Here is an 18393-nt window from a genome sequence, read left to right on the forward strand (position 1 = left end):
AAGGCCCTGAGAGGGAGGGGCTGGTTGAGTGAACATGTAGACAGCCCAGCCCAGTCTCTCAAAGTCTTGCCTCCTTGGGCCTCTGGCCCCAGTCAACCAGGCAAAGCATCTGACGCCATCCTTTTCACCAAGTCTCCCAGGGGACATGTCCACCCAGGCTTACAGCCAATGAGCAACCCGATGCCCTTTCCAAGGACATTGCCACTCCTTTCCATTAACTGTCCCCTGGGACACCTGAGCTACAGGTAGACATGACATTCAAAGTTAATCACCATGTCCTTCCTGCTCCCAGCTCCCCCCAGCCCAGGACAGATGGAGAGTCAGTCCCTGTTGCTCCCAAGCATGGGACCACATTCTGAGCACCTAATGTGTGCCAGGCCCCAGGCTAGTGATACCCAGAGGGAGAGGCATGCTCAACAACACAGGAGGGTCTGTGCAGGAATTGGGCACAGGGGAGCCTCCAGGGGAGTGTGGAGAGACCGAGGAGGAGGCAGAAGCCAGGGAGTTATGAGCAAAAGTACGCAGCCATGTCAGAGAGTGGTACCAAGATGGGGAGCAGTGGTTCTCACCTGAGGAAAGTTCTACTCACCCCCAGGTGGACAGGGAATTTTCTGGTTGTTACAATGGGGAAACCACAGGCACTTAGTGAAATGGGAGCAAGGATGTTAAATGACTTGGGGCGCTCAGGCCCTCCCACACTTCAAGGACTTGTCCATCACCCCCCACCCTGCCCCAGCAGCCCCACTGGAAGATCATGACAGCTGCTTCCTCTTTCATCCACAGCAACGCCCAGGGGATGACACTCAGGCTCAGAGAGTACGTATCCTTCCCAAGGTGACAGAGCTGTAGATGGCAAAGCCATTTACACACTTAGGTTTGATTCTAAACCCCCTCTGGATGCAACAGTAGAAAGCTGCTTCTGAGCCTGACCCCCAGTAGTTCTGCAGGACCTTGTTGGGATCTTTCCATGTCTCTGCCTCCATTTCTCCCACTGAGAAGTGGCCTGTAGCCTGGCTGCCACTGGTCAGCAGTACACACCCACAAAGCAGTGGAGGCAACCCTCCCAACCCCTGCTCAGGGAGTGCCCAAGGGTCTTTCCAGAGAAACCATGGAAGTGTACCCATGTTTATATCTGTCTCCAGACTGAGGTGGACAAGTCTTAAACGTCCCTGGCTGGCCCCTGAAGGAACCAGCCTGTCAGTGGTCCAGAGCAAGCTTGAAAAAGGAACCTCAGTTGCCCTTGCAAAACCTCCAAAGGCCTCTTGGCTTCCCAGAGAGTCTCTTTACTCATCCTTACTGTGCCCAGGGTCTTTGGGAACCAGCTCAGTGAGGTACAAAGAACACTGGGCTGGAGTCATGAGAACTGGCTACCATTCTCGCTGAGGTATTAACAAACCCTGTGACCTTGGGCTGGCCACTCAAACTTTCTAGGCCTCAGAGTCCCCTTCTGTAAAATGGGGATATACTCCTTGCTCTGCCTGCCTTGCAGGACTGTTTAATGGCTGAAAAAAAAAAAAAAAAACCAGACAAGAAAATCAACGTCTCTCCCTCCTCCACTCAGACAAGGATGAGAGGGGCTGCTGCAGGCCAGGCTGAGGAACCTGAGTGGGGAGGCGGTGGCGGTGGAAGAAAGGCAATGCTCCGGACAACAATGGGTGGAAACGGAGCCTGGACAAGGTGTCTCCTTTCCCAGAGGTTGGAACCTGAGATCTTGCATTTAACCTACAACTCCGGAGGGGTGGGGGCTTTGTGCCAGGCCAGCAGCCAGCAGAGGCCCCTGTCCTGAGGGAATGGGAATGGCCATACCAGACCCACCTCAAACCAGTTTGGTTTGGCTCTAAGCCAGGCCCCGTGTGGCCTGGACTCCACGGAAGCGGCCAGAATGACAGTAGTACTTATAGGAATAGTAAGACGTCCAGCTGCTATTTGTGGAACCCTTAGTATGTGGCAGGCTGGGCTGAGAGCTTTACACGGTGCAGTAACTCACTATAACTCACTGGGGTGGTATCATCCCAGGTGACAAGTGGTCACATCAGGATTTGAACCCAAGCCTATCTGATTCCAGAGCTTATGGCCACTTGCAAAGTGGACAAGGCTCAATCCTGCCCTCCCTCCGTCCAGTGGGGAGATGGATCCAGAACAGACAAATGTGGACAATGGGTTTTCTGAGCTAGAGGAGGGAGAGGTCACCAGCCTGGGGTGGGGAGGTGGGGGGTCAAGGGGACCTGATCTTATGTCCTCACTTTGCTTTCACAGAGCTGTGAGCAATGTGGGGCCAGGAATGTACCCATCTGGTTCATCAATGGCTTGGCATCCAGCACAGGGCGCCGGGAATATTGCCGAGTGAAAGAATGAACAAAAGAATAAACCCAACTTGAATCTTGGGTCTTTCAATTCCCAAGATGGTGTCTTTCTATTACACCTTAAGCTCTGCAAAATACCCTAAGATGTTCCCCTTCCACCACCAAAACAAAAGCTAGAGAACTATCCCTTTAAGGATATTGTCGTGATGATTTGGGTTGGTTCCAGACTCATCTATGAAGGCCAGGATAATCCAGGTCATTCTCCAACCTACATCAGGGAAACCTTTCTGTGGAGTCCTAGATTGCAGAGCTGATAGGATGTGGAACTTTGCCGCCCTGGCCAGCACCAGCCAGGTCACACACAACCCTAGAGCTAGCGAACTGGGTCACAACTCCACACTCCCAGGGCTCCTGGGACCCCCCTCCTCAGACAAAGGAGGGGGGAAAATAGAGGAAACAGCTAAGGAAAATTCAAGCTAAACCAAAGCCCATGTCTTTGCTTCTAAAGAGGACAAATGGGAGTAGCAAAGAGTGCCTCCAGGCCTTGTGTCCTCTTTGAGCTAGGAGAATGGTTCTAGGTTGCAAAGCCCTGACTGTTCCAGACCCCAGTGGGAGAGGGCTACGTGGAGTGGGGTGGGGGAGGAGGAGGAAGCTGATGTTTTGCTTTCATCAAGAAGGTCTTTGCTTGGGCGGTGGTCCCCAAATGTGGCCACATCAGGGGGAGTCACCTGGGAGTGCTGACCATACCTGGATCCTGTGCAGAGACTCTGGTTTAATCTGTCTCAAATGCAGGTTGGGGCCTGGGAGTTTTTAAAGCTACCAGAAGTGATTCTAAGGTGCAGCCAGGCTTGAGAACCACTGAGACAGAGACAGAGAGACAGAGGCAGAGAGATAGACAGACAGAAAAACAGAGAGAGAGAGAGAGAGAGAGAGAGAGAGAGAGAGAGAGAGAGAGAGAGAGAGAGAGAGAAAGAAAGAAATTAATATAAGACTAAAATGGACACGGTGAGAAGATAGCAGAGGAGCAAACAGGAGAAAAGACCATGGAGAAACAAGGGGGGGAAAATGGGGAGACAGAAAAGTGAGGTAAGGGAAGAATACTTAAAGGGAGAGGAAGTCAGAGATGAAAGAAGCTTATGGGACTCGCTCAGGACTTGCAGGACATCATAAAAGCCTCTGAGAAGGGCCTTAGTTTGTGGCGTGCACGGTGACAGCCCTGACCCCAACCCCGCTCTAGCATTTACTTTCTCATGTTCTCTCTTCCTAAGGCTCCTTCCTGGAAAAATTCCTGAAAGGGCTGCTAAACCATATGACCAGGTCTGCTTCCTCTGGAGTCTCATCTCCTCCAGTCAGGGAGCCCCCAGGCAAGCCCCTCCCCCGCCTCCCTGACTCCCCTCCCCTCTACTCAGCAAAATGGCCCACGATGACCAGCTTTTTACTCCTGTGGACACTTGTGACCCAATAAACTGCACCCCAGTCACTCAGCAAGTCAGCCCTTGGCGATGAGCAAACAGCAGTCCCAAGCAGTTTCCTTCTCTGGGTCCCTTTTCCTCCCAGTGACTTCCGCTGTTCCTGTGTATTCACTGAATCAACACCTCCTTCCGCTAATGGTGCAATTTCCACAGTCATCTCCTTTTTCTCCTAATCTTTCTCTCCTTCCAAAGCCAAAACGTCACCCACAGGCCCTCGGGTGGATCAAACACCCCTGCCCCCTTTATCCCAAGGAAACTGAAATCTTTGTGGCTTCCTTCAGCACCATGACCAATGCATTGGGCCTTCCTGAGCTGGTTTATTTCCCTGCAGCTCAATAAAAGCAACTTCATTAAGAAAACTGCATACTTGCCTGAGCAGGAAGTGTGCAGGCAGCAGGAACAGAAGCTGCTTAATGAGGTCCTGTGGGCAGGACCAGGCTGCTCCGCTCTCCCAGACTTCCCTCATCCTGCCCTCTTCCTTCTGGGTCCAAGGGCCTGCTCAGAACCCTCTCCCTCCCCACCCTGGGCCCTCTCCCTTCTCTGCTTCTTCCTCCCTCTCCTGCCTGCTCCAGCTGAACCATCAGGGAGTCAGGGGCCTCCCTGGGACTTGGCCAATCCTGAAGAGAGGACATTAAGCTCGTTTTCGTGAGACAGACCCTGCCCACACTGGGAGTAACCTTCCAGGCTGGTCCTATGCCCCCCAAGTCCCCACTCCTCAGTCTGGGAGAAGGAAGCACACCTTTGAAATGGCAGCGTTGCAGGGTGGGCTCTCAGAAGCCTGCCCAGGGCCTGCTCAGCCCCTAACAGCCAAGTTCTCTGAAGCGGGTTACTTCTCCAAGCCTGTGTTTCTCTGTCTATAAAAGAGAACACAACACCAGCCTGCTGGGTTGTAATAAAGACTAAATGAATGATTACGTCTAAAGCATTCAGACCCCTGCATAATGAAAAGTTGCCTACAAATGGCAGCTGTCGTTATGATTACCATCATTATTATTTATTTCTAGTCTATTGAACAGTCTGAATTTGGTGGGGTATAAAAAATGAAACAAAATTTAAAAATCACTATCATCCACCTGCTCTGTCAAAATTCCCCTTGATACTATCTCTCAATGGCCGTTTGAATAGACCTCAGGGCTGTCTGGTCATTCTTAGTTATTCAACGTCAAGTTCAGAAAGGTTGACTACTCCAGTCTGGCGTCTTCTTTACACCTGGTCTTCTCCCTTTTCTCAGGTTGTGGTTCAAGACATGGAGTGGGATAAGGTCAGGCCCTCCATGTTTCCTCCCCCTCCACTGCGGGTGGGGGTACACGGTCTGATTCTTGGTCTCTGCCATGGACATGGGCCCCTCCTTATGGTCTGACCGCTTCTCTGACGAGCTCTAACCAACTCTGGAAGCCATCAGCATGGCAGACCTGCAAAGGCTGGCTGTCTCATAGGACGCTGTGTGGGTGGGCTCTGTGGGAGACCTGAGCGGCCTGCCACACAAGATTGATGCCCAGCCTAGGAGACCTGGCTCCGTGCCACCCCAGCTCCTGCCACCGGGGGTATAACGTCACAGCCTCATCCAAGCTGAGGACCCCTCTCCTGGCAGGCAGCCTTGGGTAGAGTGTCAGCAGGCCAGCTTGAGTCTGACTACTCTTTACAACATCCATCGGGCACACAGAATGTAGACTCTATACTCGATGCACCAAAAAGTGGCATGCTAGTCTCCTTCATGGCTGCTGTCCTGGCCCTGTGGTGCTCTGTGGGTCTCCTGAGAGGCTTACAGGGCAGATCAGTCAGTCCATTGCCTGGGCAGATGTTACTGGGAACTGGCCTGCCAAGCTCCCCTTCCTGAGGGTGCCTCAGCGTTGCTGAGCTATTCTCCCAGGAGAGTGCCCCACCGAGGATGTGAGTCTTTCCACCTTTCCCTTCCCCAATCTTCTATTTCATCCCAGGAAGGAGAAGGGGTGGGGTGAAAGTTGGGGCAGCAGGCCTTTGAGGAGGACCAGAGTGAGGTGCCTGGCTCTGCCTGCGGGCAGCTCTCTTTAGAGGATGGGTACGTAGCACCTTTGGGCCCTCTGTTTTGGGCCCTCATTGCCACCTCTAGGGCATCAGGAAAAATCCCGTGCAACTTCCTGTTTATCATTATTCTTAACTCAATAATGAGGCCAACACAGACATGGTGAGGATTAATCTAGAAACAGTGAGTTGGAGATGGGATGTCCCTCCTCTGAAGACCTGACTCTAATGCCAGCAAACAGCTAAAATCTGTCCCCAAAGTTAGTATTCCCAGTGTGAGAGGTGCTTTGACCTGAAAGGGAGAGCCCAGGGCTCTCATCTGGGCAGAGCTTGGACAGGGCAGATGATTCGGATGGGAGTCACGACAGAAACCAAGCTCACAGCCCACAACCCTTACTATTGCCCTGGAGCTGCCCCTGGTTACACCTCCACTCACGAGTGTACCCCAGGAGTTGGGAGGCCACTGTGAGGCGTGGAAGGAACACTGGGCTGAGTCAGAAGTCTTGGTCCACTCACCCTGTGACCTTGGGCATGTCACCAACCCCCTCGCAGTGCCATCTTTGGAAGATGCAAAACAACGTCCATGCTCCGAGGTGCTGGTCACAATTAAATGCGATTCCAGGTGTGAAATTTGTCCCTGTGGAGCACTAGGCCGATATGAGGGGCCACCTTACCAGGGACCCCCACCCGCTCCCCACACCCTTTTCTGTCACTTCCACCCAAGGCCACAGCTGTCCCTCTCTCTCCAGACCTTCCGGTGGCCGGTGGCCAGCAGCATCGACAACAGTGAGATACTTGAGATTCAGATCTTCAACTACAGCAAAGTATTCAGCAACAAGTAAGTGTGGGCTGGGGGAGGAGAGGCAGGGCCGAAGGGGCTGGGGGCCTGCCCTGCTCCTTGGGCTTCCCTCTCCTTTGGGTTTAAAAGGGGACCCGCACCCATAGCCTGCTCTGGATTGACCTTCAAAGACCTGTTTCTGTCCCCTTCTTTAAGTCTTCCCCTTACACATGCTGGGCCACAGTTGCTCATCAGAGAACCTAACTAATGGCTGATAATATCCTCCAATAAACCATCTGTAGCCTTGAGGGCACACTTGTCACACTTGTGGAAGACGAGTGCTCTGAGGAAGTTTGGTACGATGGTTTAAGAGTCAGGCAAACTTGATCTCAAATCCCAGCTCTATCACCTACTGTGTGACCCTGGGCAGGTTACATAACCTCTCTGAGTTCTGTATACTCACGTGTAAAAAGGATAAGTGCTTACCTCAAAGGGAAGCTGCGAGAATTCAATGAGATAGATTTTGTTTATTAATTGATTCCCCAAATGTTTACTAAGGGCCTACTGTGCTGAGGATTGCGAGGTACCTTCCCTCACGGAGCTTACATTCTGCAGTGAAACACACCTATCACATGAGCACTGTCACTACTAGAGGGTCAACAAAAGTTGTCCCCACCTTTCTCTCTGGGTGACAAGCAGAATTCAGAATGATTTGAATAGTCTGGAATGGTGGCTAACTATAATAAATGTCGATTCCTGTGCTGGGTTCAAAAACCAATTGCTCTTATAAATACAAGCTAGAGGACATGTCCAAAAAGGTGTGGGGGCATTATTCACTGAGAGCTCAGTCAGCAGTGGGAGGACTACAAACAAAAGAAAAGCTGACCTAGTCATAGGTCATATTAATAGAAGTAGAGCAATAAGAGCAGAAGAGGTGAGGGTTCGTTCCATTGTCCTCATGCTGGGTGGAAACAACAGTAGGCACCACCTTGTGGTTGCCAGGGGAAAAGGGACTTTAAATCTTTTAGAACAAGGGATGAGAGCCTGGAGGAGAAAATCACAGAGGACATGTTCACCATCCATCCATCCATCCATCCATCCATCCATCCATCCATCCATCCATCCATCCTTTTAGTGACTCATCAAACATTTACTGAGCAAATACTCTGTACCAGGCAGACCCTCTGCTAGTCACTGGAGGAACTAAGATGAGGGTTTAAGGCACCGTGCCTGTCCCAAGAAGGTTTTCTGACATGTGGAAGAGGAAAGAGAGATGTGTGCCCAGATGCAGGACCGGCTGCACTGTGAGAAGACAGCAGACAGATAACAGATGGTCAGAGCTCTCCAAGCAATGAGCTGTGATGGGGAGAGGGTTAGCAAACAGGGACCGCGATGTCATTAAGGGGCTTTCTGGACCAGGAAGGGCTGAACCAAGTGGGCTGCAAGGATTCTGAGTTTTGTATTGGGAACCTGCAGATCTCAGCTAAGTATGGTATGTGGGCATTTCAGAACTGCTGGCAGATGTTTAGGGCAGAGAGGCCTCTCCCTTGGCTTCTCAGGACATCACACCATTCAGGCAGCTGCCTCTGGGCACCCACAAGAAAGGTTGGTGAGACACCCACAAAAAAGGTTGGTGAGACACCCACCAGGAGCCCCCAACATGAAGCATGACCTTCTTCCCTGAGGTGGGAGAATGGGTGACACATGATGACAGGAGAAACAGGAACAGGAGAAAGGCCCACATACATGCACAACAAGGTGTACAGGAGGAGAAAGCAGAAGTGGAAGCTGACGGCCAGAAGGGGCATCCGGGCACCCCAGCAGGGACCCAGACACAGATGGCAGAGCATCCAGGAGCCTCAGAGCTCAGCCAGTGCAGCCCTCATTGTACAGATAGGGAAACTGAGTCTCAGAGAGGATACTGGGGCCACATGTGTAGACACTGGTAGAGCAGGACCAGGGTGCATATCTTTTTCCTCCCCTTCCTAATCCTCAAAGTCCCAGAAACCAGGGTATGTGAGCAATGATGGTGAAAGTGAAGGGTGGAAAGAGATTGGTAGATCGTTTACGTAAAAGCTGCAAGACCAGTCACTGAAATGCTGGAAACCTTGGAAGACATCAAAACTCCTGCTATGAACAAATCGGAAGTATTTGATAATCGTTTGGGAAGTTGACTACCCTAACAGCAAATATGCTGAAAGGTAAAGCTTCAATTGGTTGTTCTAAAATGCCAACAAGAGGGAGACAGACGTGGGGGTCCTATTCTAATTCTCCTCTTCTCCCTACCTTCCCTGTCCCCACCCAAGAGAAGGCAGGAAACCCCACAGGGGGTGGTAGGCATGGGCCTGGTGGAAGAGGGTCCTGCCGTTTCCTCGGGAGCCTGAAGAATGTCCAGGCACTGTTGGCTGCAGAGCTGGGATGGGGGAAAGGGCTGCCGTCAGAGGCGTGCAGAGAGCCCACCCTCACACAGGCCGGCTTGGGGGATCAGAGTGGAAGGGCTGAGTGCTTGAAGTCAGGTGGGGCGCAGGACTACACAGCTGAGAATCAGGCCTCCATTTCCCAGAGCCACAGAAAAGGCCCACCTGCTGTTTGCCTGGATCAGGCCAGAGGAACTGTTGCGGCCACAGCCCTCTGTCCCCACCATGGCCCAGCTCAGTCTGCAGGTTCCTTCTCATGGGGTAGCTGAGCTGAGGGGGCGCCTCTGGGGTTTGCAGGAGGCTTGCCATCCAGCAAAACCACACCCACTGCTTGGGAGGATGCCTGGTACCCAGTAAGCCCCCATGACTTTGTATGATGAGTGAATGAATAAATGCCCTGTGGGGTCAGGAGGCAGAGGTTGTACAGGGTGGATCTGGGAGCAGGACTCAGAGTGGCCCTTCTTCTCTGAAGAGTTCAGGGCACTCCAAGGGGACAGCCCAGTCACATGACTGATACATTTTGGAAACTGAGGTAAACGAGGCTGGTGTGAGAAATGGGACCTATAAGGCCTAATGCCATCATTGCCCATCTCAGAGAAAGGGACTAGTCATAGATGTGGAGCGCTGCTTAGAAGTTAGCCCTTTACCCAGCGGTTCTAGGAGGAGGAGGAAATGTGATGTGAAGGAAGAAAGTGTCCTAGTCAGAGCCCAGGAGACTCCTAGGTCTGCTTAGCCCACCTTGAACAGGACTTCTGGTGAGGACAAGGTGTTGGGTCCAGAGGCTCTTGGGGGTCCCCTTCTGCCTGTCCAGGACCCTTGAGGGGGCATGACCTGACCCAGGTGCCAGTCTCCTGAAACTCCTGAATAATTCAGGAGCCAGGAGAACAGCGGAGGCTTAGCGTCTCTGGCACTTGACACCAGCTCCCAGGGGAAAGCAATGAATTATTGACAGTTCCTGGTGCCTGGTTGCAGCTCTATTGTGGTCCGTCTGTGGCTGGTCTGTGCCAGAGGCCCCCTCCCTTCTGGCTCATCAACTGGGAATCCTCCTTGGGGGCCAGTCCAGTCTCCTGGGTGGCTACAGGCTCTGTGGGGGTGCACTTTTTTTAATGGGTAACCTGAATGGGCCGCATAAGGGAGGTTGTCAGAGGACAGAAGATTAGGTCTCAGCTCCTTCAGCTAAATACCTGGGGGAAAATTTAGGCCCAGAATTGGCCCTTGCCCAGGCTCACACAGCAGACTCAGGGCAGAGCCAGGTCTTCAACCCAGACCTCCTCACCCCAGGGCCAGTGCTCCTTTCCCCAGAACGAAGGGCCTCACACCTCCACTTCCCAGGGAAGGACCCAGCTGTCCAAAGGGCATGTGAACCCACCCTTCCTCAGTTGCTCTGGACCCCACCTTCCCAGGCAGCTGCTCCATGCTGACCCACCCAGAGGAGCAAAGGCAATAGGCAGATGCCAGTGAGTTTGCAGCCAGGCTGGACAAAGGGCAGCTGGGCTGGGAGGGGTTGCCTGGGGGTCACCACGCATCCCAGAGCCAGGGCTTCCTTCCTGTCTATAGAGGGGGGCCGTGGGGCAGCATTTTGTTGGAAGCAGCATTAGGGCACTTGTGATGCTGTGTTTTCCTAACAAGCACCGTTTTTGCTTAGATGGTATGTTACAGACATGTAGGAAGAACAACATTTTATAAAAATTGTATAATTAAAAAAATTTCTTCAATTTTACATAAGACTGAGGTAATAGCAATTGTCCATTTCAAAGAATATGATTTTTGTTTTTGTTTGGGAAGTTGGGGGGAACCGTTAGATATAAAAGCCCCCAAGCCACCCTGTGGGGGTAGACAAGCCAATTCCTTTGGTGGAGCAATCTCCTGGGGTTGCAGCCCCACCCTCTGGGCCTCACTTGGGCCCCAGCTCTGTAAGGCTGAGCATTTGCCCCCAAAGCCCATTCTGCAAAGAAGACCAGCCAGGCATGGGCCCTCCAGACAGCTCATTAAGGAGGGGAGGAGGGGCCGACATCTGAGTGCCAGGGTGTTGGAGATTGTTCTCACCACCACGCAGTGAGTCGGGTGGTAGCACCTCCTCTGGGAAGATGGGATAAAAGCAAGGCTCAGAGAGGTTAGAGAACTAGCCAAAGTCACACAGCTGCCAGACGGTAGAATCCCCCTTAGACCCTGCTGGGTGAACCCACCTCTGTCTGACTCCAAAGCCCAGGTTCTTTCCATTGTCTACACTGCCTCCCGTTAGAGATGGAATTTAGTCTGTGTGTGGGACAGGACATGGCCAGGGCATGAGGTGTGGGGGATTTTCCAGAGGCAGACCTCGGCTTATTTTGTGACTAAAGCAGTGGCAAAATAGACGAACAGTAAGAGTAGCAGTGGGGGTGAGAGCCCCATCACAGGGCGTTAGGCAGGGGCTTGAGAGCATGTGTCAGGAGGATTTTAAGGGACTCCTTCTTAATGGAATGCTGGACAGGCTCTCCTCCCATGCCCCTCTCAAGTCTAAAGGTCTTTGATTCTGGCCTTCTTTAAGCCTAGAAGGTGCCAGAGGCTTCTCTGAGCACTTGCAGGGTGGCAGGGGATGGGAGTATGGGGGGAATGGCTCCATCCTGCCCCCTGGGAGTGTCTTGTCACATTGCAGCATCTCTGTTGATCCTTGGGCCTTCCTCTGCCATCTAAGGAATCTAGGGAGAGATGCGCCTGAGTGCCCAGCACTGAAATTGGCCGTGGGGGGAATATGTTCACCATGGAAGTCACAAAAGGTACAGGTCAGGCCTGTCCTTCCTCTTTCCCAGCCAGTCACTAAACTGGCCAGTGCAGCCCAGGGTGGGTGAGGTCCTAGTCATTTGTGTTTTAACAGGCCCTCCAGACGATTCTGTTCATGCTGATATTTGAGGACCACTGATTTAGAACCAAAAGAGGGGAGGCTACAAAAAGATTCTGGCATTCTTTCGTGCCTACTGTAGTCTACTGTTAGAATGCCCACACCGTACGGAAGCTACAAGCCCACCCCCTTTGCTTTATGATGACGAAATTGAGACTTGGGGCCAGTGGCTCCAGGTCTCCCGACCCCCAGGCCAGCACGTCTCTTTGTGCACTGCCCGAGCTGGAAAGAGGCCAGCACGCAGCTGGGGAAGGAGGCTTCTGAGGGGGTAACTCTAAGAAGTGTCTAGAAGCCTAGTCAGGCAGTAGGATGGAGGAATGGTATGAACAATTATACGCACAGGGAGGGAGGCGAGCTGGCAGGTGGGGCTCTGAGCTCCAGAGGTCAACATTGCATATTCATCTGACGTGGCTGCTCCCACCACTTCCTCCCCTTACGTACATGTGAGGCTTTTTAAAAAACAAAACAAAACAGTGTTCATCCTTCATGGGCCTCTGGATGGTCTGAGGTCAAACATGTCTGTTCAAGTCAGAATTCACCTGATACCTCACCCCGACTTGCCATTAATGAGCTGTGGGTCCCTTCCTGTTTTCTCAGCCTCATCTTCCTCCTCTATAAATCTAGGACAGCAGCAGAGGACCCCGAGTCCTCTCCAGCTCTCACACACTGTGGATACCCCCTCAGCTCTTGTCCCTTCAGCCAGAAATGGTGTATATGTTTTAATCTAACCCACATGCATCACCATGTGAAAACATCTCTCTGAGTTCCTGTTCTTTCCCAGAGCAACAACCTTCAAACCATAGGGTGGAATGGGGTTCAAGTCAACTCAGTCAGCATTTTTTGGGTACCCACTGTTGTTCATTAATTCAGCCAGCAGATACTGAGATCTTCTGTGTACTGGAATTATCAAATAGAGGTTGGAAATAGGAAAATCTCTGCCCTGGAGAGGCTTACAATATAGGGTACGCCCTCAATAACAACTGGACTGCTTAGGGTGCTGACTGTGTGCTAGGCATTCTAATAAGAACTTGGCACAGAGGGTCTCAGTTAGTCCTGTAAACAAATCTGTCAAGTAGGGATTCTTAGCACATCTAAGGAGAGAGCTGGGACTGAGAGAGCCTAAGTGAATTGCCCAGGAAGCAGGTAACTTGCTGGTAAGTGTCAGAGCTGAGGTAGATCACAGTCTCTCTGGTTCCAAGACTTCTTCACGGCACTGCACTGCCTCTCTCCCCTGTGACGCAGCTGGGAATATGGGAATCGTGTGGTCAGATAGGTCCTCACCTTTGAGCAGAGTGGATGAATGAGCCAGTGCTGTCAGTGGAGGTAGACACCTTGGTCATGGTTAGGGAGGCGGACGGGGGAGGAGCTGCTTGTGTGTCCAGGAGCTTCTGGTCCTTCCCAACAGCCTCTGTGCTGAACATCAGGAAGCTTCTCTGCAGGGGCTCAGCTGAACCTCAATTCCACACATCTGAGGAACAAAAGGCTCCACCATCATTCCCTGTCTCGCAGTCTGTGAACTTCCCGACCCCCCACCCCAGTGCTCACTGCCCTCCGGCTCACCCAGGGAAATGCGTCTCACACAGACAACCACACACAGCTGTTAGGGTCATGTACCCTCTTGGACATGCTACCCTGGCTCTGGGGCCACCTTCTCCAACCCCAGCCCAGAACCCGAGCAAGTCCTCCTTCTCTCCTTCCCAGCCTCTCACAGCCTCTTGGGAGGTCAGCTGCTCACTCTGGCCTCTTCACCTGAAACCACCATGTCCCCTGCTGTTCACAGGCTCATTGGGACCTTCCGCATGGTGCTGCAGAAGGTGGTGGAGGAGAACCACGTGGAGGTGACCGACACACTGATCGATGACAACAATGCCATCATCAAGGTGGGTGCGTCCCAGAGAGTCCCTGAACTCGCCCGTTGTGAGGTCGCCTGGGGGGCTGCTTCACCTCCCTCCCCCTACACATACTGTGGCCAGAGCAGTGGTCCTCATGGTTGGAGAGGTGAGGCAGGAGGAGGAGACTCAGGTCAGACCCTGCCAGAGCTCCTCTGCTGGTGGCTGTGGCCGGAGCCCTTGGGGCATGGCAGGTCTGCTGTCCCAAAGCGGACATCACAGTCCTTCCTGCAGTGAGAGTGCACCAGAAGGGCAACTGGGGATGCTCTCTCTTCTCCACCGAGGCATCCTTCCATACAGACCCAGCTCGGGGTCACTAAAGAGGTCTCTCTGGTCGTCCGAAGGCCAGGCTGAGCCTGCTGGCCACTCCAGGCCATGGTCTTCACTCTGCACACCTGTCCTGGCTCCTCTCTAAAACCAGCCTTCTGTAAGGGCAGAGATCTCACTTTCTGTTCCATTTGTCCCATCCCATCCCAGCACTTCCAACATGAGCACACATGCACCAATGATGCACAGTCAGCAGGCACTTAAAACGTGTTCTAACAAAGGAAAGCGATAAACCAATCAGGTTGCCCAGACCCCAGGCTCTGCTCCGATGCATTCGTCCCCTGGAGCTCATTCATGCCCACTCACGGGCAGTTTGGCACAGTGGTGACAAACATGGCTTCTGGGTACGAACCTTAGTTAGGCCACTCACTAGCTATGTGACTTGGGCAGGTTACATGTCATCAGCAAAGTGAGCAAAATTATGGTATCTACTTCACAGGATTAAAAGAATACACAGGAAGTGCTTAGAACAGTTAAGTACATAGTAAGTGCTAAATAAATATGTAAAATAGTATTGTTAGCTGTTGTTTGCTGACCTCAGTTTACCCGGGTATAAAATATGACTACACCACTGTCGTGCGGGAGACCCTGCTCGCTGCGCCATTCGTCATGTAGGGCGGCCTGTGGGGTCTCTGCTCCCGCTCCCCACATAAGAACGCAGGACATGGTGAGGCCAAAAAGGAACACCCACGGAGCCATCAGTAGGGGAGTCATACCACTATATTCTCACTGGCGGCTGGGTTGGAGACACAGGAAGCAGGAGCCACACTGTCCGCAAACCACCATCCACGCTTGCCAGCCCAGCCGCCATCCTCTTGCTAGCCCCCATTCTTCCTCTCTTCTAGCACAGCCACAGCAGTTATATTAGTGGCCAATAGCTCACTGGTTACAGCTGACGGCCAACTAGCCACAGCTGATGGCCATTCAATCACAGTTGATGGCCATTTACTACCCGAGCCAGCACCTGTCTATGTGAGGCCGAGAGCCTGGAAACTGCTTTCTGGGGTTCTGTCCCCACAACCACACATAGTTCCCCTCCCCGGGCCCTATATAGTGGCCAGCAGAACCATCTTAGAAGGCAGGACGGCAGCCATAGGGAGTCAGAATGGAAGGAGCCCTCTGTGAGGAGTGTCAAGGGCAGGGCAGAAGTTCCCATGGTGCCTTGGTGTCTCAAGATACTTCCTTGCTGAGAACAAGGAGACATTTGGGACTTCTCAGTTTGGCCCCAGCCAGATCATTCTCTCCATGGGTGGGTGCAGGCAGGGGGGTGCTTCTTGAAGTCTGGGTGCTGGGGTCTCAGTCACTCCAGTGAGGGGAAAGGGGATGCAGAAAAGACTATGCACCTGTGGGAACAGAGGACATGGAAGAGAACGTAGATCCATGGAGGAAGAAAATAGAGTGTGGGAAGTGCAATGAGAGAGATCTGGGGAGGTGGACAGGGATGAAGAACCAGCCAGCTAGCCCATGCCCTGTACTTTTAGAATCAGGCTTAGGAATTCAGTTGAGGAAAGGACTTACAGATCCTCTAGCCCACCTGCTGCCTATTTTGTGGATGGGAACCCTGATGTCCTGGATGGAGAATGGATTTGGTCAAGGTCAGACAGCTGGTCAACAGCAGAACCAGCACTGGGACCCAGGGCTTCCAATTCGAGGCCACCATTTCCCACCACGACATACTTGGTCGCAGCAAAAGGGCCACATTAGTTCAGTGGGAATGACATGGAACTTGGAGTCAGCTGGCCTGGGCTCAACTCCCAGCTCCAGCATTCCCTAGCTGTGTAACTTTGAGCAAGTAACTTAACCTCTCTGATAATTTAGGTAGGGTAGGTTGAAGTGTTGAGAAGATCAAACGAGCTTACATTAAGGCATGTTAGAATGATGTTTAGCACAGTAAAGATTCGGAAAATGTGTGTACCTTTTCCTCCCCTTGGGAAATCTGAGGCTAGGCAATTCAGAGGTTCACCCACTGAGTGAAGGGTGCCTGTGTGGTCTCAGGAGCAAGTCACCCCCAGACCGAGGAGGAAGGGCAAGTGTGACTGGGTGCCCTCCCAGCACCCATGCGGGTTGAGAAGGTGACTAGAATGAGTTTTTCCTGTGCACTGGGGAGAAATGAGAACTGAAAGGAGGTAAGTGGCCCAAGGACCCAGAGCAAGACGCCCAATCAGGATTCTTAAGTGCACAGCCTGGGCCCAGGTTTGGGGCTCCACTTTTCCCCAGAGAAAATCCTGTGGCACCCTCAAGTCGCATCCTTTCCAGGCTAGGAGGGTAGGTGTCAGATGAGCAGGAGGAAGTGACGACCCTATACCTGTGGAGGGTGTCCAGGGCCTGGGCCCCTCTTCTGGACGGCACACTTGGCTCACATCGTCACGTCTCCAGCGAGCATCAAGAGTGAGGGGAGGTCAGCAGATTTCAGGCAGGCTACCCCTCATGCCTGCCGGCAGCCCTGGTTCTGAGGACGAGGGGTGACCTGCTCACTGGGGCACAGAATGATGGTCTTGATTATGTATGCAGTAGACTCAGAGAGTCCACCCTAGTCCAAGCTCAGCTGTCCAGGGCGGGCCCCCCTCCTTGGGCACCAGGGAGGAATAGAGCCAAGAGCAGGAGCCCATTAAGTTGAATGAGTCTGTGCATATTCTTTCTGAACCTCTATTTTCTCACCTGCAAAATGGGAGAGTGGGGAAGGGTAATACCCAGCTTGCCTTCCTCCAATGAGTTAAGGGTGGGAAAGCACTTCGCGATCATCACAAAGCAGCGGAGTATGTGGGATTGGGGTTGCTGCTGCTGGCCCAGCTGCTCACCACCTGCCTCTCTCCCTGCAGACCAGCCTGTGCATGGAGGTCCGGTATCAGACTACAGACGGCACAGTGGGCTCCTGGGATGATGGCGACTTCCTGGGGGATGAGTCCCTTCAAGAGGAAGAGAAGGACAGCCAGGAGACAGATGGGCTGCTCCCCAGCTCCCGCCCCAACTCCCGGCCACCAGGAGAGAAGAGCTTCCGGAGGTAATAGGCTGGACCCTCTGCCCCCAAAGTCACAGGGTGGATGCCTGGTCCCTCTCTAGGTCCCTAGAGAGGCCTGACTGGGTTCAGAGTAGGACTGAGTTGCTGGAGAGACATACAAGAGGCAGAAAGGTGTTTCTGCAGCAGTCTCCACCCGGCCCCCCACTCCAGACACACTGGGGGCAGGGGCGGGTAGCAGGGTGGCTGGGATCAGGCTGAGGGTCCAGGCCTCCCCCGATCCCGAGGGAGGCAAGTTCCAGGAGGTTGACCTCTAACATGAGGGGAAGAGGCTAACCTCTTTCTTCCTCAGAGGGAGGAGCAGACAGAGGGAGGCCCTGATCTGTCTGGTCCAAGACCCAGCAATGCCAGACCAGCCCCCGGCAGCCTGGCCTGTGCCCTGGCCCAAGTGAGGGCAGCCTCTTCCTGCCAGAGTGAAGTCAGAGATCCTAGTCAGGACCCAGCCTCCCTTCTGTTGAGAACACATCCTGGCACCTTCTGTGTCCAGGATTCACACCTGCAAGTGTCCTGCCACACAGATGACAGGAAGTTGTGTCCAAGCCTATGCTTTCCAAATACACTAGTTTTACAAAAAAGGAAACACAATTGTATTACTCTTTGAGCCGAGAGAGACAGAATCTGGGCTAGCAAAACATTGTCTATAGGTTCCTAAGTCACTGGGGATAGTGTGTAAAACGCAGGTAAATCGAAGGTACATCTAGGAATGGGGTGGGTTTTGAGAGAACGAGATGCTCCCCTCCCACTGCAATCATCTCTCTCTGATCACCTTCCACCCTTTCTTTTCCCAGTAAAATTTATTCAGTCTCTAGTCCCAAAAAAAAAGCACAGATTCTAAATTAGTGGAATTAAAGTTGATACTTTTATTGGACAAATATGTTTTCCATTTTTGCACTTGAACCACTCCCCCCCCCCCACACACACACAACACAACAACAACAGATACACACACACACACACACAGATACAAGCTTAAGAGACCCTGGGAGCCTGCTGGGAGTAATAGTAATAAGGTCAAAGGATCCACGCCCGTGGCAAATGCAGCTGGACCTTTGACTTCAGGCAGCTATGGGGTGGGGCGGCATCCCCCAGGCCAGCTTAGAGCCTGCTGTCCTTACACTTCAGGCTAGGTGGGGTGGAAAGAGCATGGCATTTGGCCTCAGGAGACCCAGGTCTGAGTTCCAGCTCTGCCTCTTGCCAGCCTGTGACATACTCTCTTTACCATCTCTCCTAACCTGTAAAATGGGGCTCAAAACAATGAGAACCCCTACCCTGTTGTTGGGAGAGCCAAAGGGATGATGATGGCACAGGCTGA

The 18393-nt window shown here is 52.7% G+C and overlaps 1 protein-coding gene across 3 annotated transcripts in view; it reads left to right on the top strand.

Moving 5' to 3' along the window:
- Positions 1-18393, top strand: part of OTOF (otoferlin) — an 88888-nt gene that overhangs the window by 22557 nt on the left and 47938 nt on the right. For all 3 annotated transcript variants that reach the window (XM_088796250.1, XM_074331805.2, XM_019735385.3), the window contains exons 3-5: positions 6526-6614; positions 13630-13729; positions 16885-17066. In XM_088796250.1, the coding sequence (XP_088652376.1) occupies positions 6526-6614; positions 13630-13729; positions 16885-17066 (371 nt within the window). The remainder of the gene's footprint in view (positions 1-6525; positions 6615-13629; positions 13730-16884; positions 17067-18393) is intronic.

The sequence above is a fragment of the Rhinolophus sinicus genome, chromosome 2 (assembly GCF_057876585.1).
Source record: "Rhinolophus sinicus isolate RSI-liver-muscle chromosome 2, RSI-T2T, whole genome shotgun sequence".
Taxonomy (NCBI): Eukaryota; Metazoa; Chordata; class Mammalia; order Chiroptera; family Rhinolophidae; genus Rhinolophus; species Rhinolophus sinicus.